This window comes from Anguilla anguilla, chromosome 8, assembly GCF_013347855.1.
Source record: "Anguilla anguilla isolate fAngAng1 chromosome 8, fAngAng1.pri, whole genome shotgun sequence".
Taxonomy (NCBI): Eukaryota; Metazoa; Chordata; class Actinopteri; order Anguilliformes; family Anguillidae; genus Anguilla; species Anguilla anguilla.
The window spans coordinates 44,262,015-44,288,442 of NC_049208.1; the positions used below are offsets into that span (position 1 = coordinate 44,262,015).

At 37.7% G+C, this 26,428-nt stretch overlaps 1 protein-coding gene across 9 annotated transcripts in view; it reads left to right on the top strand.

Moving 5' to 3' along the window:
* Positions 1-26,428, top strand: part of csmd3b (CUB and Sushi multiple domains 3b) — a 938,142-nt gene that overhangs the window by 318,595 nt on the left and 593,119 nt on the right. For all 9 annotated transcript variants that reach the window (XM_035430384.1, XM_035430386.1, XM_035430391.1 and 6 more), the window contains 3 exons: positions 3,646-3,733; positions 7,420-7,544; positions 22,145-22,266. In XM_035430384.1, coding sequence (XP_035286275.1) covers positions 3,646-3,733; positions 7,420-7,544; positions 22,145-22,266 — 335 coding nt within the window. The remainder of the gene's footprint in view (positions 1-3,645; positions 3,734-7,419; positions 7,545-22,144; positions 22,267-26,428) is intronic.

The following is a 26,428-nucleotide window of genomic DNA, read 5'->3' on the forward strand; positions in this document are numbered from 1 at the left end:
ATACTAGGCTTGATATGGTGTTATATACTATCTAGTCAGTAGGTAATCATAGCACTAATTTAGTCAGGAAAATAGCGAGCATTGTTGAATGGCCTGTTCTTGTCATTATGTTATGTTAATGTTATGTAAATGAAAGTAGTCATTACTCCATTGTGGTAAATCCTTTGTATGTAATGACTGCTTGAAGTCTGTGACCGATAGACATGACCTGGTGCTGAGTATCTTCTATGGTGATGCCCTGCCAGATCTGTTCCGCAGCTATCTTAGCATCTGCTTGTTTCAGGGAATAATCACTTAAAATTTTCTCTTCATGTGAAAAGCAAGTCCAGTTGGATTCAGATTTGGTGAATGATGTGACCAGTCAAATATTTTCCAGTTGTTAAATTTGAAAAACTAATTTGTTGCATTAGCGGTATGTTTCATTTTACTTGATTAAATTCAGTTTTAATTATATAGCATTTTTTTTTTTTTACAGAGAACTGTCAGAAACACGCTTTACAGAGTAGCAAGGCAAGAAACAGAGCCAAAAGAGCAAACAGAGCAAACACAAGGCCAGCTTGACACTTGACATTAAACTACATAGCATGTCAGCTCCTTAAAAGCAAACTTGACACTAGACACTAAGCTCCATAGCCAGCCCAGACATCTGCATTTAATTTCAGAAACCTGTGATTATACATTACCATTTAGCAGGATATAGGACCAAATCAATGGTTAACTATGGGGATTGACTAAAGAGGTACGTTTTAAGCCTACACTTAAAGACAGAGAGTGTGTCTGAAGCCTGTACATACACAGGGAGATTGTTCCATAAGACTGGAGCTCTATGAGAGAAGGCTTTACCACCCATTGTAATTTTAGATATACACAGAATTTTCACATAACCTGCATCTTGTGAACGAAGTAATCTTGGAGGAGAGTAAGGAATAAGTAACTCACTAAGATAATAAGGGACTAAAATGTAAAGCTTTATACTTGTATTGAACTCTAGATTTGACAGGCAGCCAGTGAAGAGGTTTAAGCGCTGGGCTCATTTCTTAGTTATACTAAGGACCCTAGCAGCTGTATTCTGTACAAGTTGGGGACAATAAAATGTTACAGTAATCAAACCGAGAGGATTCAAATGCATGAACCATTTTCTCAAAATCCTTTAGGGACAACAACTTCCTTAATTTAGATGGAAGAAAGCCACTATTATGATATTATTCATGTGGGCCTGAAAGGAGAGATCTGAATTAAAAGTTACGCCAAGGTTTTTAACAACTGCTTTGGAGGAGACAGAAAAGCCATTTATATTTAAGGAAAACTGGAGGAACTTATAAGAGATTTGGGAGCTACTACCAGCATCTCAGTTTTATCAGAATTGAACATGAGGAAACTTTGGTTCATCCAAGCCTTTATGTATTTAAGATAGGCCTCTAACTTAGCTAGTGGATCAACTTTGCCTGATTTAAAAGATATATACATAAAGTTGCATGTCATCTGCATAGCAATGATAGTTAACACCATGGCTGCTTAGGACATCCCCAAGAGCGAGCATGTACAAGGCAAAGGACTCAACACTAATTCTTGTGGTACTCCAGAGTGTACCCTAGAATACTCAGGGAGGACTTATTGTTTACCCCAACATCCTGAGATCTGTCATCGAGATAGGATTTAAAACACATAAGGGCTTGCTCAGTGACACAAACTGATTTTTATAACGTATGGAGGAGGATATGGTGGTCTGTTTTATCTAAGGCAGCATTTACATCAAGCAGGACAAGAACAGAGATACAGCCACAATCAAGGGAGAGAAACAGATCATTCGAATTTCAGGCAAGGGCTGTCTCAGTACTATGATGCTTCCGAAAACCAGACTGAAACCTCTCATACACTTGTTATCCTGTAAGAAAGAAAAGAGTTGTTGTGCTACACATTTCTCAGGAATCTTTGATAAAAATTAGAGATTTGAAATTAGTCAGTAGTTAGCCAGGTCTGTCTGATACAAATTTGATCACTTGAGCAGTGGCTTGATTTTTGCCTTAAAAGATATGGGAACACAGATAACAGTGAAGAGTTAATTATATGAAGAATTGATTTGCCAAGAATAGGCAATAGCTCCTTCAGTAATTTTGTGGGTATTGGGTCTAGAGTGCAAGTGGTTGATTTGGAAGAAGCCCCTGCTTCCCAAATTGCTGAAACCTGCATGCTATTAAATAGGTTAACCTAGTTGTAAAATTTAAAGACTGAGGTGAATCAACTGGCTCCTAATGGGTGAAAGTGGACAGCTGACCACTAAAAAGAACCATGTGGAAGACAATGAAGAATTTAAAGAAAATAATAACATGCCAAACCTGCACTGTGCTAATAAGTTTAGGAAAATTTTAAAGAAATCAAACATTTCACTAACCGAGTTAGGAACCTATCAATTATCCTCAGTCTTTCATTTGATAAAAACACGTTTTAATGTAATTGTTTGCAATATAGCTCAATATATCACAAAATGAACATGGAAATTTTATTCTTCATGGGATGCATAGCTATAATTGGCATAATGTGGTTTATGAGAGTAAATACAGAGAGAGAGAGAGAGAGAGAGAGAGTAAATACAGTAATCCCTCTAAAGCAGTGGTGTCAAACTCGTTGCCATGGAGGGCCGTGTGTATGCAGGTTTTCATTCCAGCCTCAGATCTTGATTATATAATTAGTTAAATTATTTGCTGAATTAGGGATGCAGGTTTGTGCACAATGGTGATCCGACGTCTATGGTGACCCGCATTGTCTAAATAAAAATTTTCTTATATTCTGTGCTTCAATGCAGTTAAACGCATATGGCTGAATGAGTAATTTCAATGCAGTTAAACGCATATGGCTGAATGAGTAATTGGACTCAATTAAGGCAGCATTAATTGGTTGGAATGAAAACCTGCATACACACGGCCTTCCATGGCAACGAGTTTGACACCACTGCTCTAAAGCATGAAATGCAGCAAGGTAAGAAAAATTATGAGCTTGTTAAAATTCTTGGATTGCAATTGTGGTTGGAACGATAACCAGCATACACAGGGGCCTCTAGGACCGAGTTTGAGAACCACTGCTCTTTGTGGCATTTAAAGAACACTCCTATCAAGATGAGCTTTAGACTATACTAACAATTTAGAGAGCATTCTGCAATCGGAACCAGGGCAATGTGATCCTGACGTACATCCAGGAAATATGGAAAATCTCAAGATAAATCCAGTGTTAGGCTCAATCTAGACGGCACGCTGAACTTGACCCAAAATGTTTAATTTATGGGTGAATTTCTTGTTTTTATTATATTTTGTTTATTTTCTATCTGAATAAACTAGAGATCTGATGGTTTGGGGTCAGCGTCCTACTAAGCGAAATGATACATTGAACGCTGTCTTACATTTTGGCCTAAATTAGTCACCTTAAATGGAAACTATTTTTATGTTTTGACTATTTGACATACATGCCTGAAGCAATGATCAGTCACCTTAATCATGCAAAAAATATTAACTGAGTGATTTCATATCAGCAGTTTCATTCAATCGATAAAATGCATTAAAATGTACAATATTATGGAGGTGACAGCAAGAGGTTGTTGCTTCTGCTGTTGCAGCTGGATTTGATTACATGTGTCATTTTCTTTTTCTGCAGTAAATGAAGGAGGGATTAAACAGGCCTCCAATTCTTGCCCAGATCCAGGGGAACCAGAAAATGGGAAACGCTTAGGCTCAGACTTCAGGTAAACCCCTATGGACTGTTGAGTGACCGCCGCTAGCTTTTCCCTCGTAACGTTCATTCAATCAACGTCACAAATACTTTTTCCCCAGTTTATTATGCTGATTACTACAATATTCTGTACACATGCCAGAAACAAAATCCCTTATTATGTGGTTATTGTATTATTATTTTTGTCTAATTCAGCTGCAAGGCTTTTACCAAATCAAATAAAATCTAATATAACACATATTCTGGCCTCACTACACTGGCTTCCAGTTCCTTTTAGAATTTATTTAAAATTTTACTTAACAATTGTTAGGAAAAGCTTAGGTCTAGCTCCAGAATACAGTGTAGATCTCTTAAAATAATTCACTCCACCCTGCTCCCTTAGATCTTCAGCAAATATGTGGCTGGGGCTGCAATTTGATAATATAATTAGCCATGTTTTATCAGGGCCTCTGACTATTCCTTTTACTCTTATTTAAACACCCATTTAACTACTTAACATATAATATTGTTTTATTCAGTGTTTATTGGCTTGATTTGATGTATTACCTACAACTACTTAAAACACAAGTGCTAATGTTTGCAATAAGCAGAGGTGGCAAAATAAGCATGAAGGGAAAATAAATAATGATGATACATTATTTTGTATCATCATTTAAACTTAATTATTTAGAGAAATTCAGTGCATTCGATTTTGATATATCAGATATATTGTAGCATTAGATTTTTCTAAAATTGCTGTTTTTGTTTGATGGTTCTTTCGTCAAAGTTGTAGTCTCTAATTGACTATGTAATCATAGGGCTGTAGCTAGGTAAGCTGTTTATCTTAGTTGACTTAGTTATTGCACTCGTGCCTACTCAACTATTGCTTGTATTATTTGCATAGACTGCTTTGTTGCTGTTTTTGTTTGTGTTAATCAGATTAACCTACAGGGTCCAAGTTAAACTACACGGTTGTTCCCTGCACTTGGAAATTGTACTTCCCTCTAGGGTTTTCAACACGCCTGGTTATGCTTATACACTTTGTTGTACATCACTCTGGATAAGAGCGTCTGCCAAATGCCTGTAATGTAATGTAATGTAAAGTTCATACATTTACCTCTTATACATAGAATCTCTTGTTGAGAAATTTTGGCATTCCTAGTCACAGCAATGCATACTTCTTTATTTTCTGGCTGCATTATCTGCGTGTTTGCTAGTTTCCATTATCTCTTTTTGCCAAAATAACATTTAAACTGATAAGAGCGCTTGTGGATGGCAGGCAGTGGGGGAAATTAAAACATTTGGACATCATGAATTGCTGATATTAGGCAAGGGTGGTAGTGTAACAGAGGGTGGTATATTGCAGGAACTACAATAATAATAATAATAATAATAATAATAATAATAATAATAATAAAAGAAGATGGCCCTGGGTTTGAATCCTGGCTGGCCTTTCTGTGTGGAGTTTGCATGTTATGCATGTGTCCGTGTGGGTTTACTCCAGTTTCCTCCAACAGTCCAAAGACATGCAGGTAGGATAATTGGAGACTCATAATTTCTCATAGGTATGAGTGCCTAAGTGAATGGTGTGTGCGCCCTGCGATAGATTGGTGACCCGTCCGGGGTGTATTCCTGCCTCTCACCCAATGCATGCTGGGATAGGCTCCAGCACCCCCTGCGATCCTGATTTAAAAAAATGGATATAGATAATGGATAGATGGATAATAAAAGAGCTTTATGTATATTGGGGAAATTGGAATTTAAAAATATATATGTATTGACGCTGCATGGCTAAAAGTATATGTGTCCAACATCTCATCCAAAATTATGGGCATTATTATGAAGTTGGTCCAACCTTTGCTGCTATAACAACCTCCACTCTTCTACTAGATGTTGGAGCATTGTTGTAGAGATTTACTTCCGTTCAACCAGAAGAGCTTTAGTGAGGATGGGCACTGATTGGGTTATTTGGCGTGGCTCGCAGTTAAGTTTTCAGTTGACCCCAAAGTTGCTGGATGGGTTGAGGTCGGGGCTCTGTACAGGCCAGTGAAGTTCTTCCTCAGTGTTCTTAACAAAACCATTTCCACCTCACTGTGTGCCTGGGGGCATTGTCATGCTGAAACAGGGAATATGCCATATATATATATATATATATACACAGTGTAAACCACTTATAGTGATCACGGTTACAGTGATCAACCGCTTATATGGCTGAAAAAGCACGGGATGGAATCATTCCTATACGAACGCTGTTTAAATAATTTGGTTATTGTAATCAAGTAGTCCGCATAAAGTGTTCATTTTGGGTCTTTTCATACATGTGAAATTTAAAAATATATATTTTAAAACTAAGGTAATTCAGGAAATTAAATTTAAATTACAGTAAGCCTATTATTTTTTTTACTTACTCCCATGATACTGAGCGGCACAAGGTTAACACAGTTAACGTGCCTGTCGATAACCCGTCTACCGTCAGCTTACCTGAGTACGCTAATGGGGCACACCATTGAAATGACAGGAAAAAAGAAAGTAATTTTCTCTTCATGAAAAACATAGTTTCCTTGAAGCATATGACAAACTGGCAAAAACAATCAACGAGATGCTGCGGCGAAACTTGCTGTTCCTCAGGCTACCCTGTGTAGTCTACTCAAACAAGGGATCAATCGACAATTTTGTGTAATGACTGTTATATTCCAGGTGGCGCAGAGCCGACACACAAAGCAGAGGTAATGTTTTTTTGTTGTTGACTAAGATTAGAACATTTTATGAATACGTTTGTTTGAAACTCTCTGCTACCAGTACGGCATTGATAGCCTACAGTCAACGTTTATTCCAATACAGTAGTAGGCTAATGCCGCTACATTGTTACCTCTGTTTGTTACACAGCACTGTAGCTACATTAGGCTACTTTGTTTCTTTTTCATGTCGAATTCACCAGTCAAAAGTAACATGCTTAGCCTACTTTCATTTTCAGGCCTACTGTTAAAAATTAAAAATGCACTTAAGCCACCGCTAAATGATGTTGCTGTAGGCTAGTCTATTTCTATACGGTACAGTATTCCTGTTTGAAGGGTTTGAAACAGCTGATATTTTGTACAACAGCCAATGCTACTGTTTTTCAGTCAATGAAATGCAGTAAAATAGAGAAGCTGTTGGTTTCATTACATTATATTCATGTAATAAATGTACAAATGTCAATTAGATGGTTATCCGCCAAAAAAAAAAAAAAAAGACTGTGGTTATAGTAATCCTCATCTTATACTGATCTTTTTGGCCTGGACGGATGTGATCACTATAAACGGTTTCCACTGTATACATATGGCATATTTGTTGTATAGAATAGCAGGAAACTAAATCCACCTGCTATACAGTTAAGCTTTGTAAAGAATAATATTACATGATAACAGTAAGCCTTAGAATAACCCTACACATCATGGAAAATTTCATGATAATATTCAGATAAAATTCTGATCACACTTCAGTTGTAGAAATGATGCTTGCACTTTACAGCCCTGGATAAAGGAGTAATAATGTGATTTTTAAGAAAGGTGTACCTGCAATTACCTGAACTTCCCCCAAGGTCTCTGGGTGGCTATTTAGAGGTAAAGAGAAAAGCCACATTAATCAGGGTTGAAAAGCAGTTTTATTTAGGATCAATATTGTACTGTTGCTTTTGGGAGGCTGACTCTTCAAATGTTTGGTCTCTCCTCTCCATGTCAGCATTGGAGCCATGGCTCAGTTCACTTGCGATGAGGACCATGTGCTGCAAGGATCGAAAACCATCACCTGTCAGAGGGTGGCAGAGGTCTTTGCTGCTTGGAGTGATCACCGGCCGGTGTGTAAAGGTGACCCCCCCCCCCCCCACTCTTCATCGGAAAAAGAGGATCCCTGGGGTCCAACTGTTTTGCAGACCCTGCTTAAAAGCTGTAACAGTCGCCTCAGCCCGCTGATTTTTGGAAAACAAGGGAAAAAGCAATCACAGTGCATTGCCAAGAGAACATACATACATTTTTGCATGTAGCAGGTCTTTGTATCCAGAGAGACTAACAGAATACATTGTTACATACAACCAATTTATACAGCTGGATATTTCTCAGAAGCAATTCAGGTTAAATACCATATTCAAAGGTACAACAGCAGCACCTGGCTGGGAATCAAACCTGCAACTTTTGCCCTGTTCCCTAACCACCATACAGGCCCCTCCAAACGTATGGGTACAGTAGAGTGAAATATACAACCCATTGATATCACCAGTCCTTTGGTATCTTCTTTGGAAATGCCTTTCCTTCAGCTGCTTCCAGTTCATCTTTGTTTTGGAAAGTTTCTGTCTTCCGTGTCCTTTTCAGCAAGTGAAATGCATGCTCAATTGGATTTAAATCAGGTGACTGAATTGGCAAGTTCAAAACTTTCCACTTTTCCTATTGATGAATGCTTTGGTTGTGTATGGAGTGCATTTGGAGTTATTGTCTTGCTGCAGAATAAAGTGCCAGCCAATGATCTGTGTGTATACTTTCAAATGTATCCTGCTGCTGCCATCCTTTGTTACGTTATTAATAAAAATGAGTGAGCATGTTCCAGGAGCAGCTATACATAGCCAAGCCATGACACTAACTACTCCACATTTCACAGATGAGAGGGAGCTGCTTTGGATCATAGTCCGTTCCTGTCTCCATGCTTTCAGCTTTCCATCGCTTTGACAAAGGTTTATTTTGATCTCGTCTGTCCATAAAAACCTCGCTTGTTTGTATGTTTTGGTGATTTCTAATATCGGCTTTCGATTCTTGCTGCTGATCAGAGGTTTGCATCTTGCAGTGTAGCCTCTATAATTGTGCTCTTAATGTTTTTTGTGTATGATGGCTTGTGATATTTTCATCCCTGTCCTCTGGAGACTGGTGGTGAGTAACCATTGTCTTAGGGGTTTTTTTCACAGCTCTTAGGATTCAGCTCTCATCAACTGCAGTTATCTTCCTTGGCTAACCTGTACAGTATTTTATTTCACCAGTTCTTTCTGATTTCCAAGACTTTTCAAACTGCTGTATTTGATATACAGTAGTAGGGCTGGGGGATATACTTCAATAGTAATTATCAAATGCAACCACGGTCGTCGTGTGGTGTATTGTCTTTCTTTCATTCTTTTTCTCTTTAAATATACATAATGCAGTAGTAAATAACAACGCTTCCGAGGCTACATGAAAAGCTTCTGGAAAAAGGCGTCACCACTGTTATCCATTGGGTGAACATAAAGCAGCCAATCAGCAGCAAGACCTTGCAGCGTCCCTGTGATTAATGAAAACACATCAAATGATCACATGGACACTGTATGACCTGCTGCTGACTTCTGTCTTATCAACACCCAATAGATAGCAGTCGTTAAGTGTTTTTCTTCGGAAGCATTTCATCGGCCTCTGAAGCGTGGTTGTTTACTCACGCACCAGGTATAATCAAAGAGAAAAAGAGGAAAAGAAAAATATGCCAGGTAAGGACGAACATTATTGCATTCGATAATTATTGTTGTGGTATATCGCCCAGCCCAATGGTATACCCATTTTTGTGTTCTATCCTTAATGAATGCTACATTCCTCTCAGCTTACAGATTAGTTGTTTTTCATTCATTCCTCTGGTCTTCATGATGGTTTATGCGTTTTTACTCTAAATGCGATCTCCACAGATAAAAACAATGGCTACAACCAAGACAGTCATTGTTTGTTTATGTGAGAACCATCCATGCAAAATAAACATACAACAACAGTTAATACCTGTCATCTGTTAACTTACTTTTGCAAAGATAAAAATGTGGGATTCAACACAAAAATAGGTGTTTCTTAAACGGTAAAACATAGACACACATAAACACCATTAAAAAGCAAAAAAATAATAATAAAAGATGATTGTATTTTTGTCTCCTATTCATCTTTGAATCTCAAATTCAAATGCCTTAATTAGCAAAAGTAACAAATTTCACACTATTGTCCCCGTACTACTGAAGGGCACTGCATTACACTACCACATACAGTGGTTACTGCTTTTGTTTGACGCAATTGCCTCTGTGGCGGATGTTCCGCCGGCCAGAGAGAAATGCTTGTGGGGTTCTGACAGTAGGGGGCAGCATAGTGTAATTTTTCCTCATAAGAACAGCTTCCACCATTCTGAATTGTACTTGATGTCACACCATGTTGCATTCTGGGGTGATTTGCTATCATAGGATGAAAGCTTAGCTCTGTGATTTTAACCCCTTAGTGCGAAGCCCCTAGTGGTCGGCACGCCGGCTTGCCAAGATTGCTGAACTCAGACATTCAGTGTACTGCAACCAAAGTATGAGTTAAAACAGAAACGCTTTGTTTTAATTTCATTAGTAGATGACATGACAACTATGCCGAATACGGAGTTTCGCAGCGCCTCCATTGTCACTGTGGTTGTTCATTTAACAAGCACCCCCTCCCTGCAGTCTCATCTGCAACTACACTCATGACATAATGTACAATATTGTCTATCTGGGCATTCATAAAAATATTCATTCACCACTCAAAAATCATATTCCGTCATAGCAACAAGATGAACCCGACAATAGCCCTAAGATATGCCAATTCAGCAGTGAAAACGCTGCTGACTCAATAACGAAATAAACGAGACAAAGTTTTCAAAAATGATACCATGTCATTCTACAGTCAATATCTGGGACTAAATATTGAATAAATATAAATATACCTTGGTTTAAGCGTAGAGATGTCCCTTTTGAGACTGAGTGGTCATATATTGCCTTGGACAATCCGTTTGTGAAATATATGCGTATTTGTGACACCTGGGTACCTTCCAAAATAGCTGTGCGTAATACCACACGTGTTGTTTATGGCATTGTCGCCCTTTTTAGTACATTCTGGCTTGATTGACAATTCATTTATTCAGTAGGTGAGAGTATAAGCTTTCTAATGATGTATAACATGTCTAATTTTGCTTTTGGAATATCATTTTATAGGTCAGCATAACCAAAGGTTTTCTCATCATCGCATTCACTTACGCATTCACTCTGTGATAGCAGTAAAAGACGCTGCATCTGACAAAACGCTGTCAATTCTTTTTTGTAATTTCTTGGAAAATACTATTATTGAGGACTTCTGGGTCCATATGTTTGCTGATAGACCTAGCTGACATTGTTTTCTGGAGTAAGACAGAAGCGAATAGAACAGAATCATTGATATACTGTCTCTGTCTCCATCTACTGAGCATAGATAAGATTTCATCATTGCTATGTAAGTATTACTGCTGAAAATATTTCGGTTATATACGTTATTTTTGAAATTGAGTGTCTTGAAATTGGTTGGTGGTATTCTATAATGAGGATATTTCACACTGTAATGTAAGTGTTCGTTAGTAGTTTAGTAGTTTTTGTGATGCATGCAACAGTGATGACGTGAGAGTTGGAACATTGCCAAAACGTCGTGGATGGTTGAAAATTGTTTTTATGTCATCCCATCCCCATACAAGAAAACATACGAGGTGTACAGAGTATAGAAATGCATACAATAGTTCATTATTATACATTTAGGTACGGTATGGCATAGTGTGACAATATTTGTGCATTATTGTTTAATCTGATATCAATGTTTCATGTTAAACGTTCATAAGGGGCTCATTTAATTGTAATTCCCACTCAAAAATGATGCAACAGTTGGTTTCCTGAGTCAAAAAAGTTTATTTGTAGTGAAATATGTGAATATGTTGTGATTTACAGCAATGCATAATTTAGACATTTTGGATAGATTTGGAGATGCTGGGTACACTGCTTAGATGCTGGGTACACTGCTTCATAGATCTTTGGTAGTTCTACATATCTACCCTTAGATTTTATGAACTTGTGGTCAAGAAGTTTTTGATCTAAATAAGAGCAAATTCATTTTTGATATTTTGCCTAGATAATTGCATTTGTGGCACTTTATTTATTGCAAAATTATGAATATAAACTAATCTAAGTTAGCATTGTAAATGGTACAAATGTCTTGCTTCATATAAACCATTTTTCAAGTATCTGTGATGTTCACATCTGCAGTTATAAAGCTTTAAATAAGGTACCCCCTAAATGGGAAAGGACTGGCTAGATTTGGCATGTGCGCTAAGGTGTTAAGATAACATTAGTATTGGGAAAAAATAAAGGCCTAATTCCGGGTGTTATTGGGCTGGTATCAGCATAGAAGTCATTCAGATATTTTTATGGATCCGGTAACTCTTTTTGTCATATGGCAACATTTTGCAACATAAAAGTCGTAAGACCCTAATACGGACGTCAAACCCGTTTTGGCGATTTTTCAGAAAACATATTTTGACTGTTTATTTTTAGTGGTACTCAAATAACAACATATAAATACCTAACTTGTCAGAAAATAATGGCTTCTTTAATACGATTTATTATCCGCTTCCCTCTTCCTGTGTAATCACTCTAGTTGCAGGGGGAGGTGACACTTTCTGCTGTATTCAGTGGCATTCCACGCACAAACATTAAAACAAAATTGGCATATGGTCTCACTTTAACAGGTCATTTGACTTTCTTTACGAGCATTTGTGCATGCACCTAATGCTGTACCGAAGTCAATTGGGACATTATAAAAAATCAAACCTCATTGAAGGTATTATTACACATTTTTGTTATAATAAAAAATCGCTGTGAAATGTTTTACATGTTATTCGGTTGTTATGTATTCATGCTTTCATATATTTAGGTGTCCTAAAATGTTAAGCTGCCAGCGTCCTGAGGAATAATAGAGCAAGCAATATAATTTTAAGCAATATAATTTTTAAAAAACGAAAAGAAAAGAGAAAAAAAAGGTGATTGCTATCTTATTCAAAATAACCCCAGATTTTTTATTAATGAATAAACTGCCCCCAGATTTCTACATTCATATTTTTCTACATTTGACCCCTGGGGTGCTGTAACCACCGGACTATTCTCCCTTGAGAAAACAGAAATTTGAACATAACACCATGAACTTTAAAATCGAGAGCAAGTTCAGTTTATGTAATTGTATTAATTAATTAATATCAGTCTGCAACACGAGTAACCAATTGATTCTCGTTTTTTGATTTCTGTTTTTAAAATGAACATCGAACACCCATTCATTTCTTGCGTTTTAATTCCTGTTCCTGAAATGGAAAATGATTGACCAAAAAGTACACGGATCCTTTCCCCCCAATGATAGTTATTACATCCCGAGGATAGCAGCTAATTTTAAACGTTGTATTAAAGGAAACAACTGTTATTTTCTGGAAAATCAGCTATTTATATATTGTTATTTGATTATAATGCAGCATTTATGCCATTACGGATTAAAAATAAAATGTCAAACTTTGTTTTCATAAAAATCGCCAAAACAGGTTTAACCTCCCAAGGGATATGCAATTGGTAAGAGACAGATTCATTTCAGCTTTAATTCACTATATCAGAATTCCAGTGGGTCAAAAGTTTACATACAGCAAGTTGACTGTCTCTTAAAACATTCTGGAAGATTCCATAAATTGATGTACTGACTTTTTAGAAGCTTCTGATTGGCTAATTGTCATAATTAGAAGTTAATTGGGAATTAATTGGCACCTGTGGCTGTATTTAAGGGCCTACCTTTAGAGCCACTGCCTTTTTTCCTGTGATACCATGAGAAAATCCAAGTAACTCACAAAGACCTCAGAAAAAAAAATTGTGGACCTCCATAAGTCTATTTCCTCCTTAGGAGCAATTTCCAAACAACTGAAGATACCATGAGCATTTGTACAATCTATTGTATGCAAATATAAAAATCTTGGGACCGCACAGACAATGCATTGTTCAAGAAGAAGGCACAAATTAACTTAATTCCCAGGGCTGAACGAAATTTCAACAGAAGGTTCAACTAAACCCCAAGACAACAACAAAGGAACTGGTGAAGGAGTCATCACATAACAAAGTATCTACATCCACCATTAAGAGAATCCTACATCACCATGGCATAAAAAAGCCACAATGAAGTTTGCAGGTGATCACCAGGACGAAGACACCAGGACGGAGAAGTGTTCTCTGGTCAGATGAAACCAAAATTGAACTGTTTGGCCATAATGATCAGCGCTATGTATGGAGAGAAAGGGTGAGGCTTTTAATCCGAAGAACTCCATCCCAACTATGAAGCATGGGGGTGGCAGTGTCATGTTGTGGGGGTGTTTTGCTGGAAAAGGGACTGGTGCACTTCAGAAAATAGATGGCATCATGAGGAGGATATTAGAAATACTGAAGCAACACCTCAAGACACCAGCTAGAAAGTTAAATCTTGGGCCCAACTGGGTCTTCCAGCAGGACAGTAATCCTAAACATACCTCCTAAATTGTAACAAAATGGATTAAAGACAACGAAGTGAAAGTATTGGAGTGGCCATCACAAAGCCCTGACCTGAATCCCATTGAAAATCTGTGGACAGAACTGAAAAAGCGTGTCCGAGCAAGGAGGCTAACAAACCTGACTTACACCAGTTCTGTCAGGTGGAATGGACAAAAATTCCAGCAAAGTATTGCAATAAGCTTGTGGAAGGCTACCCCAAGCGTTTGATTTAAGTTAAGCAATAAAAAGGCAATGCCACCAAATACTTACAAAGTGTATGTAAACTTTTGACTTGCTGAAAATCTGATGTAGTACATAAAAGATAAAATAAATCTGTCTCTTAGCTATTATTTTGAAATGACCGCTTATGGAAATAAACTAGTTGCTCTAATTGGGTAATTGAGGAAATGTATGGTAACATGAAATGTGTGGAGTTGTAAAAAAAATTGAGTTTGAATGTCTTTATCCTAGGTGTATGCAAACTTTTGGCCTCAACTGTATCAGTGGTCCTGTCCCTGCATCTATTGAATGCAGGGGACCGGACCATTTAACTTGTGCATGGTAATATTTTCAGGAATGCAACCATATCCATGTTCCTAAAAATGTTGGTTTGTTAGACATTGATGCAAAAGCCTATGTTTGCTTGTTCCATTGTCTTATTAGACAGCCATGATTCTAAACATTTTTTTTCATTGCTTAAGTGAACAATGGAAATGAAAATGTTACAATATTTCAAGCTGGCAGTTTAATTGTAAGTCATTAGGGACTGAAATGGAGTTTGAGCAACTAGAGTGACTCATATTTACTGACTTGCTGTTTTATACTGAGGGACTAGAACGAGTTTATTCCTCTGGAACTTTCTTACTCATTGATTAAGCTTGCACCTCTACTTGTTTTCTTAAAATGCACTGACATTGTTATCTCAACAAAATCCATATTCAGGTCTGATATCAATTAAGTTGGTTCCTGTTATGTGCACAGAGCCAGTCCCTCTGATTACTCTGATTAGACTGCTGCATTCATTGCATGTCTGAAAGGTCCAAGCTTTGTGACATGTTGATTTTCATCATTTTTTACATTTTTGCATCTGAAAAACTTGCATGCTCAGTCAGATCCAAAACCCCTCACATTTTCTTTGAGGGTTATTGTTGTTTTATTTCCCAATAAATATTTACCAAACACTGTTCTGGGATCAGAATGTTCTCCCATGTAAATCTAGTCAATTAGATCATTTTCTCCTCCAACATGATTTATTCTTATGTCTACATTATGGATATACCTTCCTTGTTTACATCATACATCGAGAATCTCATACCAACAACTGTCATGGACTAACCTCTGTGTGATGATATAGCCTCTCCTCCTGATGTGGGAGGATTATACACAGAGTTCCTCTTTCTTCTTCTCATCCCTGCATTGTTGTTGGTAAGATATATGAATTTGTTCTCAGATTTAGTCAGATATCAACCTTGCAACTGTGGTCAGAGCTTCGGTTTCACTATCCTCTAAAGTCTGCAGCAGTTACCACTTAAGGTTGCCCATAGTGATTACTGTTTCCGAAGTTTATTTGCTACCTGGCATTTGTGTATTCAAAAGGTTCGGTTGGTAGCCTCACAGTGCTTTGTCTGTTTGTTTTCATTTTGAATTGGCTTGGCATTCTTAGTTGATTAGATCTCTATTGCCGTCTGATGAGTGTTTGTGCTCCTCTCATGCCACGTTCATTTTCTGTTCATTCGAGCTGGGAGTAGGTTCATTCCCACAGGTTTATTTGCGATTAGTTATTATTCATATTATAAACATCTGGGCTGTATATATTAGAGATGGGGATTTTCAGTTAATTCACAGATAAAGTGATCACATAATGTGCTTGATTCCAAATTAATTGATTGCATTTTTAGAGAGTATCTTGGTGAGGTGGCACCATTGATTGTATAGAAAATGCGTCCGTGCATAGCAGCAAACATCACATCAAGTTTTTCCATCATAATAAAGTCTTAATGCTTTGCCTATTGTGTCAGTAAACACAAACAGTCACAGTGTCAGATATACTTGGGACCAGATTTCCTAAGGGTTTGCAACTGCTTTGCCTACACAATAGCGGTTGCTGCAAGGTCGTAATATCTACATTGTATTTACTAAATTGTCACAATTGGTCAAAATCGGTATTAGGATGTATTTTGTGGAGATCTGCGACTTTCCTTTTTGATGCATAGGTAAATGTGTTCATGCATATGTATACCTGGAGTGAACATGCTAAAACAAGGTGAAGATTATGTAAATTAGGCCAATTAAGTATTCCATCTAATTTACAAAAGCATGCTCCCCTCTTTACTTGAGAATTTTTAGAACTCCTGCAAGCAAGCGATAATTTACGCTTATATAGCCTATAGCTCATACACAGACTGTTGGGTTGTACACACTTCCTCTGCAGTCAGATCAGTTTCCCTTGTGAGTTGAATGGGGTGGTGATGATGAATGATGATGCATAACACTCCGGAAAGGAGATGGGATTTAAAGTATGTTTCACACATTTCTACTAATCACTTCTCATTTATTTTTTACTGAAAGGACACAAGACTTCTGTTGAGGTCATCAGCTAACAGTTAGTATGAAAATGTAAACAATTGTTTTGAATTTAAACAATTGCTCTGCATGCATATGCATTCAGTAGGGTATATAATGAATTGTCAATAGCCAACAGTTTTACCTTCAGAAGCTCTGTGGCATCTGTGTACTCCTTCTACCCCCACGACTTGCCCCTTTTACTACCTGTCGGTAATATTCTTTCCTTAGTTGGAGCACTACCTGTATTTTGTTTGCAAAAGTTCATGAATCACCATTCTGAATTGGTACACATTGGTCTGACTCGATACAGTGGAAATTTATAAGAGCCAGCAAGCGAAAAGTTACAATATCAAACTTGCAACTATGTCAGCATGATGTCCATGAATGACCATAGAGTGTAGCTAGTCTAGTTACGACTACAAGACACAAATGTACAGGATAGAATGTCAGAATGTCAGTGCAATCTGTACAGTGATCTTACGATTTTGTTGGTCGTGTAGTCTATGCTCGGCATTAGGAGCCCATAGATTGAAGGCTGTATCTCTGACTCTACAGAAGCCACCTGTAGTGAGGTTTGGTCAGGTTTATTCAGAACAAATTAAGTTCAACAATCAAACATTCAATTCAATTGTATGTGTATAGCGCTTTTTACAGAGAACTGTAACAGACACTTAACAGAGTAGCAAAGCAAGAGACAGAGCAAAAAGTGCTAACAGAGCAAACACCAGGCCTGAAACCCCCAAATAGTAAGTGCAAAAAAAAAAAAAAACTCTCCAGTGGGAAGAAATCTTGAGAGGAACCCGGTTATAGAGGGAGAGCCCAACCTCCACTGGCCAGCCTAGTGTTAAGTAGCAGTAGAATGGAATGTAGCAGAAATGCTACAAGGGATCTATCACAGCAAATAAAATGGATTAAGCAGGTTACAGTTGAGGTAATAGCTAACAGGAATAATAGAAGACCAAATGGTATACTTCAGTATGGTGCAGTGTGCAGTTTAGAGGAGCCTGGTGATGGATGTAGAGCTCCAGGCTGCGTCAATGCATGGGCAGGGGAGAAACAGGGCTGAAGCTGTCCATGACCATGGAGCGCAGGACAAGGCTGAAGCTATCCTGTGGACTCAGGGTGAGGTAAGGGGCAGAAACCCCATGGAAAGAGAAACAGAAAAGATAAGGTTAGGCTATAAAGATAGACAACACACTGAATAAATGTACAGTATGTGTATGTAATGCCACTGTTACGCTAAGCTAAGCTGCCTAGTGTTTCAGCTCCGTAAAGGCCAGTTTGACACTTGAGGCTAAGCTACCTAGCGTGTCAGCTCCATAAAAGCAAGCTTGACGCTTGACACTAAGCTACCTAATATGTCAGCTCTGTAGCAGCCAGCTTGACACTTGACGCAAAGCTCCCTACCCAAATCCTAAGCCTACACTTAAAGAAGGAGAATGTGTCTGCAGCCGACACATACACAGAGAGTTTGTTCCATAAGACAGGAGCTCTATAAAAGGAGGCTGTACCACCCATTGTAATTTTAGATATGCATGGAATTTTCTCATAACCAGCATCTTGCGAATGAAGTAATCTTGGAAGAGAGTAAAGAATAAGTAACTCACTAAGATAGTAAGGGGCTACACTGTTTAAAGCTTTATATGTCAACAGCAAAGATCTTATAGTCAATTCTATATTTGACAGGCAGCCAGATCATTAATGCGGAAGCTGATCAGATATATGCAGTACAAAAGAGTAGCCCTGTAAATACTGAATTAATGCTGCACATGCTTCAGTAGGAATATGTGCCGGCTGTGTGCGTACATCCACTCTAATTTTGGTGCTAGCTTGATAATGTATGATAGTCTCTTCAGTGGTTATGCTTTACATTGAAAAGCCTAGTTTGGGAATAGATTAAAATGTAATTGTTTTTAGTGGATTTTTTTATTAGCTGCCACTCGATGTGCTGATGACTTACTTAGAGTGGACATGCATGTGTATGTGAAGGCCATAAAGCCTGTGTATACTTTGGAGATAATCAGTTATTTATTTTGAAAGTAATCAAGATGACAGAGCTAGATAAAGCCTGCTGGCAATGTAGATAATGCCCCCTTGTCTTTCAAAAAACACGGTCACTTTCACACAGCATGGCTCAATGAATGCAATGCTTATTTTAAAGTTTTTTGTTTTAGAATCTTGTAGTTTGTGAAACTATCATTCATTTTCGAGACAGATATCCAAGTATGTGAATTTAATAAAAAAACATTGAATATTTAATTGCTGTTGTCGTAAATAAAGGCTGTGTTTATTTTGGTAAAGATTAATTTGGAATAAACTCATCTTGATTGCGTGCATATTTATTAGAAACTGTTAGTCACTGATAACAGTTGCTTTTACCCAGCCCATTTACCAATGTCGACCATAATCTAGGTCTTGAACCTGAATAATGTTTAGGTTTTTAAAGTGGACAGGGATTAAAGTTCTCCGTCGCTACGACAGATTTTCGTCAATTGGATTCCAGAGAGGCCATGTATGAGATCAGTGAAGATCCAAAGGGAAAAAAAGCGATGGGAGGGGGCTGTTATGGGACATAGGAATCACGCTACCAGGTGATAGGTAGCTGATTTGTATAGGCATACAATCTACTTGGATGTCGGTAATTATATATATATATATATATATATATATCATACACTTCCTTTCTTGACAATATAACAATAATATGTATAATAACGAAACAATCGGAGACGATAATATAGCCCCACGGTGTATTGAAGTAGGCTAATCAATTAATCACGTCTCGGCGGACGCGCGCACATTCAACTGTAGTCTACACAAGCCAACGTTAGATTAACACCAAAATATACATTTATAAACGTGACAAAATACCCCAGAACCCCCAAAATTACGAGAGTCTTAATGTCCAGCAAGCAATAGAAATTGTTCAAATACGAATAAAGTTAATCAAGATTGCAATCAAAGTCAAAGTTTGCGATGAAGAAGCAGCGAGAAGCCGCGGTTCAGGAGCAACCTACAATCTCACCACTCCGACGAACGAGAAGAAAGCAATCCTTTTGCAATCACCCACGTCTTCCGACCGAGAATAATCCACAAGGAAAGTTTATTCCAGCAGCTAAGAATCGTGACAGTTTGCAATTAGATGAGCCCGAATGCCGTGTTCACCTGCATGCACACACTAATTTCCCCTCATCCCTAGCTCTTGGCCTGTGCGGACGTCCTATCCATCTTCATTATACAATATAATCAACTGATAGCACACACAGTGCATATCATAATTCAAGAGTAATGGAAAGAGAATAACACGTTATTATTAAAAGACTTTTAATGAGTGGCCATTATAGTGGGACATAGGGGTTTTGAAGGGTTTTGTCACGTTGTTGTATGTAGGCTACATTTGGTGAGGTTAGGCTACTGCTTTGTGTGTGTGTGTGTGTGTGAGCGAGAGAGAACGGGTGCGCGTCTGACAATTGCGCAAACTCACGGTGGCTCCCGTAGGCTATAGCCTACAGCCACCAGGCTTACGTTGTCCCGGACAATATTTTAATGCTTCAGAACAGATTGATCACTGTCAGGTCAGCAAAGATTTGTGTATGTAGATAAAGCTTAGTATTGTGTCTTTTCGATGAAGTTACACCTTGGATTTACTGACAGTGATTAATCTTTTCTGAAGCAAGGCTCTATTCGTGGCACTGCCATGCAAAATAAGCTGAAAACGCATTATTATACTAATGAAAACACAAAGTTAAAGTATCTCTATGATTCTAAAGACCTGCCTTAAATGAACCCCATACCGATTTTCAAAATTAAATACACATACATGACTTTCGTTTAAAAATAAAAGCGTCACTTTGACACACTCCCGCGGTAATCCGCCAATTAACTTTGCCACGGTTTGAGTGTTAAATAGCCTATTAGTCCCACAGAAAAAACCCTGAAACGGGTATCAGGTGTAACCAAGCTTCAGGCATATGGTTTCACTGCCAAAAATTAGAAAAAGTGAAAAGCACTCTAGCGACTTTTGCACAACAATTGCAATCTTTAATGCTGGTGCTGTTAGTTTTTTTTTTCTGTTAAGTGACAAGAGGCTCACGTAACACAAAAACATTGTTTTGTTTGGTTTTATAATAAGATAAATAAAAACATATGCACTGAAAAGTTATGTAGATGGTTGATTATTTGTATGACTAAAAACGAAGTCAAGCCTTGCAAAAAGTATCAGTTTTATTTCATAGATTGAAAACAGCATTGAAATTACGTAAAAAGCAAACTGGGGCCTCCTCTGCACCTTGTTTTACAAATTGTAGATGGGGAATATGACTTGGCCTGAAAAAAAATTTCAGTCAGATTTTTTTTGCTTTAATCCCTGAGTGGAGGAGAGGCAAACAGAAGGGGAGGAAGGGCAGTCATTCCTTATAAGCCCAAGATAACAAATGAATGAGAATCAATTCATTAAAGGTCCAGGAAACTGAATTCAAATAGTGGTTTTATTTCCCAGATATGACAATTGATTATATTCTTATTTACTTCATGTTTCTAGCCCAGTTACAACCATTAAATTGTAATAAACACCAATAGATTATCATGACTTGTTCAGCAGACAAGGACAGGGTGGATGTGAATCCTGTGCTCATTAACATTCATATCCATAAGATACATCATATGTAAATCATTTCTCGTTGCTACATTACTGCCAGGTGTCCTTGCAGTTACATTACGCTACCAGACAAAACGAAAGAAAGCAACATAAAACAACGCTTTACCATCATATAGTTAAAATGTGTAATGTTGTAACACTGAGCTACTGTACACTAACATTAGACTCTACTGCAGTCTAAATCCAGACATTACACCCAAATAAAGAAAGGCTTTGATTCCTCATGTCTAAGCTTGCACCTTGAATTAATGCACTTGTTGTACGTCGCTCTGGATAAGAGCGTCTGCTAAATGCCTGTAATGTAATGTAATGTAATGAAAGCCATTTAATTATCACTGTCTAATGGTGATGTACTTACCAATCTAAAATGCGTCTGTTCTGCAGCAAGTTCCGAGCGAAAATGGGCACTAAATGTTTGGGCAAATAAAAAAAGCGTATTGCTTTCTGTGCATCTAACGAACGGGCAATGCTTCAACTTAGCTTGTCTTGCCTGCATAAAGCAGTGGTAAGAACTTCATTTACATACTACATGTTGGAAGGATTTCACTTGGCTTAGTGTATATTGTTGTGCACCCAGTTAACCCTGCCCACTGAAACCCTGCTGTTTAGCCAAGGGGGAAAGCAAGCCAATTTCGGCACAGGTTTTAATACTTTTTTTTTTTTTCAAGAATCATTTTGAAATATTTCTTGGCCATTTGTGAATGTGAAAATGTATTAAAACAACACGTCAGCAAATAAGTCACAGACTTCAGTTTCCTAGACCATTAATATGAAAATTCCCCTTGTGCCAATTGTTATGATTTGTTGGGAATGAATTACTTGTTTTCTGTTTTACTTGTGTAAATTTCAGACTATAATTAACAACTTTTTTTTTTTTTTTTTGCTTCTTTCAGTGAAAACATGTGGATCCAATCTTCAAGGACCTGCTGGCACATTCACGTCACCAAATTTTCCCATTCAGTATGAAAGCAACTCTCAGTGTGTGTGGATAATTACTGCCAGCAATCCCAATAAGGTATTTGGTCATATTTTCAAGAACCTGTCTGTTTGTCTGACAGTCTTTTATGTCTGTTAGTGATCAGTAAGATACAGACTATTTTAATGCACATTTTATACACACATATGGAGTGCCCTCTGAAATGATTTACAATGTTGATTTACAATGTCAGTGTTTCTGATTAGTCAGGTGTGTTAAATTTTTTCCTTCGTGCAGGTATAAGAGTTTTTAGTATCTAGTCTTGATTCTAGATTTTTGATTGCCTTTGGAGTGTGTTATTTGGAACATCACTGAGACGAAAGAGAGCACTGGTGAGTTCAGTAATCACAAAGGGCCTGGTAGGCTAAGACCTCTACAGTCGGTGACCTAAGAAGTCTCACCATAATGAAGAAAAAAAAACCCGGTTTGCTCTTGAGTAAGAAGCGGCATTTTGGGCTATTTGTACAGTAGTTTTTTATGAACATTTCACTTTTCACCCTTAATTGCTACAGCTATTGAATTCTTTGAAAATATATATTCTTTGATTCTTCAATATTGCGGATTCTATCAGTCCATTATCGAACTCAACCTCACCCAGATCCAAGAGGTCTACAAGCAGATCGGAACATCCTTCCCTCCAGCTAAATCCATCCCATCATCTATGTAAGTAAATCATGCTCCCTGTACTCTCACTCATCTCTGTCCTTTGCTGTGAGTGCAGTATGTTAGGTTATGTCTCTTCTGCATTTAGTGGTAATTTCACTTGTAATACATGTATATCTCATGCTAGACACGATTACACACCAGTTGAGGAACAGAAACCTGAGAAAGCACTGATAATCAGCGACTCCAATGTCCAAGATGTGAGAGTTGTAAACCAGTGACAAAAGTCAGTTGTTTTCCTTGTGCTAAAGAAACCGACATCAAGGCAATTTTGGAAGTGCTGACTAATGATAAATGTAAATTATTCATGCGAACACTAACAATGTCTGTTTGAGGTCAAGAAAAGTAATTTTGAGTTGGTGTGCTTGATGGCAAAGATGTAATGTGCTCTGGTACCTACCCTATTTGGTGCAGCAATAAAATCTACTGTATAATTGGCAATGATATTAGGGCAACCCTATTCTTTTGAAAAAAGGTGGTGTTCACCCATCCCATGAGGGCACTGGTCTTTTATCTATATCTATAGACAGCCTATTGTCTGAATTATTGAAATTGACTATTCAGTGCTAAAGCCAGGTCGCAGACATTTTGTCCAACACAGATGTCTGCTAGCCTCCCAATGCTCAAATCTGACTTCACTCTATTAAGATCGTTTTAAATATAAAATACATATAGTTTTCCACAAAACCTTTATCCAGACAAAATATGTTATAAATTCCAGCAGTAATACTATTCTGAAATTTGGATTACTAAACATAAGATCCATTAACTCTAAAGCAGCGCTAGTGAATAAACTAATTTCTGATTACTATCTTGATGTATTAGGTCTCACTAAAACATGGCTGAAAGCAGATGAAAACTTTTCTTTAAATGAGTCCTTTCCACCTGGTTTAATGTATAGTTAAAACCCCCATCTTTGTCAAAGAGGGGGTGGGGTTGCTACTATTTATAACTACCTTATTCACACAATTCCAAAATCTGAGTAAAATCATTGACTCCTTTGATATCTATCTCAGCTTGATGATGATAGGAACCACCTTTTTCTCAGCCTACTGCCCTGGTAAATGTCTATAGACCTCCTAGCATATAGTCTGATTTTATTCGTCACTTTGCAGAATTTCGTTCTCACTTAGCTATAAGCTACGATAAAGTGGTGTTGTTAGGTTATTTTAACATGCACTTTGAAAATGACGAAGATCTTACATCTGCATCCATTAATATTTTTGAATTACAGTTTAGGCCAAATGTTTACATACACCTAAGCTAAAGATATTCAATCTCAAGTCAATTAAGGCATCTTCTTTGTTCACATCAAAGGTCATTTTAAAACAATCAATTAGAGACAGATTTATTTCAGGTATAATTAACTATATCAGAATTCCAGTGGGTCAAAAGTTTACATACACTAAGTTAACTGTCTCTTTAAACTGTCCAAGATTCCAGAAATTGATGTAATGACGTTTTAGAATATTCTGATTGGCTAATTGTCATAATTAGGAATTAATTGGGAGTTAATTGGCACCTGTGGCTGTTTTTAAGGGCCTACCTTTAGAGCCACTGCCTTTTTGCCCTTTATACCATGGGAAAATCCAAGCAACTCAGCCAAGACCTCAGAAAAAAAATTGTAGATCTCCACAAGTCCGGTTCCTCCTTAGGAGCAATTTCCAAACAACTGAAGGTACCATGAGAATCTGTACAGACAATTGTATGCAAATATAAAAATCTTGCGGCCACACAGAGACACTGCATCATTCAGGAAGTAGGCACAAATTAACTCCCAGGGCTGAATGAACTTTGGTCCGAAAGATTCAACTGAACCTCAAGACAACAACAAAGGAACTGATGAAGGAGTTGGAGGCATCAGGTAGCAAAGAATCTACATCCACCATTAAGAGAATCCTACATCGTCATGACCTGAAAGGCTGTCGGACAAGGAAGAAGCCCCTACACCGGCAAAAAAAAAAGAAGCCAGAATTAAGTTTGCAGGTGGTCACCAGGACGAAGACCTAGCCGTTTGGAGGAGTGTTCTCTGGTCAGATGAAACAAAAATGTAACTGTTTAGCCATAATGATCATCGCTACGTATGGAGGATCCAAAGAACACCATCTCAACTGTGAAGCATGGAAGCAGCATCATGTTGCGGGGGTGTTCTGCTGCAAAAGGGACCGGTGGCATCATGAGGAACAAGGATTATCTAGAAATAATCCAGAAGCAACACCTCAAAACATCAGCTAGAAAGTTAAAGCTTGGTCACAACTGGGTCTTCCAGCAGGACAATGGTCCTAAGCATACCTCCAGAGTTGTAACAAAATGGCTTAAAGATAACAAAGTGAAATTATTGGAGAGGCCATCACAAAGCCTTGACCTGAATCCCAAAGAAAATCTGTGGACTGAACTGAAAAAGTGTGTCCAAGCAAAAAACCTGATGGAGTTACACCAGTTCTGTCAGGAGGAATAGGCAAACACTCTAGCAAAGTATTGTGAGAAGCTTGTGGAATGCTACCCCAAGCGTTTGATTCAAGTTAAGCAATTAAAAGGCAATGGCACAAAATACTTACAAAGTGTATGTAAACTTTTGACCCACTGAAAATCTGATATACTACATAAAAGCTGAAATAAATCTGTCTCTTTGTTCTTATTTTGAAATTATCTTTTATGGAAATAAAGTGGATACTATAATTGACGTAACACAGGAAATTTGTGGTAACATGAAATGTGTGGAGTTTTGAGTTTGAATTGAGTTTGAATGTCTTTAGCCTAGGTGTATGTAAACATTAGGCCTCAACTGTAATTGCCTTTATTCAAAACATTGTTGGCCCCACATTATTGTGGTCATATTTTTGACCTGCTCTTAAGTTTTAGTGTTGATATTAGTAATGTTGTAATTCATCCACATAATCCTATTCTCTCTGACCACTTATAACACTGCATCTACAACTGGCCCATCCAATAACATCTGTAGTTGCGTCATTAAAAAGTAAAATGGTTATTGAGAAGAGACTTGCCCCTTGCTATACTGACCACATGCAGCCTCTTAAACAAAAGACTCACTGGAAACAAAAATCAACTGCAATGCAAGTGGTGCTCCACTAAAGTGCAGGTATTCCACCTGGCCTGGAAAGAGAGTCTTGATGCCTCTAGGCATGCTCTCCCTAGTGTAAGGTCTAGTTACTTTTCAAAGTTTATACAATAATCTGAATAATCCTTAGTTTCTTTTCAGAACAGTTGCAGATCTAACTAATAATCATGCAGCAACTAAACCTCAAATTCCAGCTTCTTGGAACTGTACCGATTCCTTGAATTTCTTTTGCAGTAAAATAGTAGGAATTAGAGAATATATATCTGCCTCTATACTAGTCAGCTAGTTGGTCTGGTGTCAAGAATAGTTCACTCAGAAGTATGGGAGTAAATAATTAAACTCGTTCTGCACGTCTAAATACTTTACTCATTACATTACATTACAGGCATTTAGCAGACGCTCTTATCCAGAGCGACTTACACAACTTTTTTTACATAGTATCCATTTATACAGCTGGAT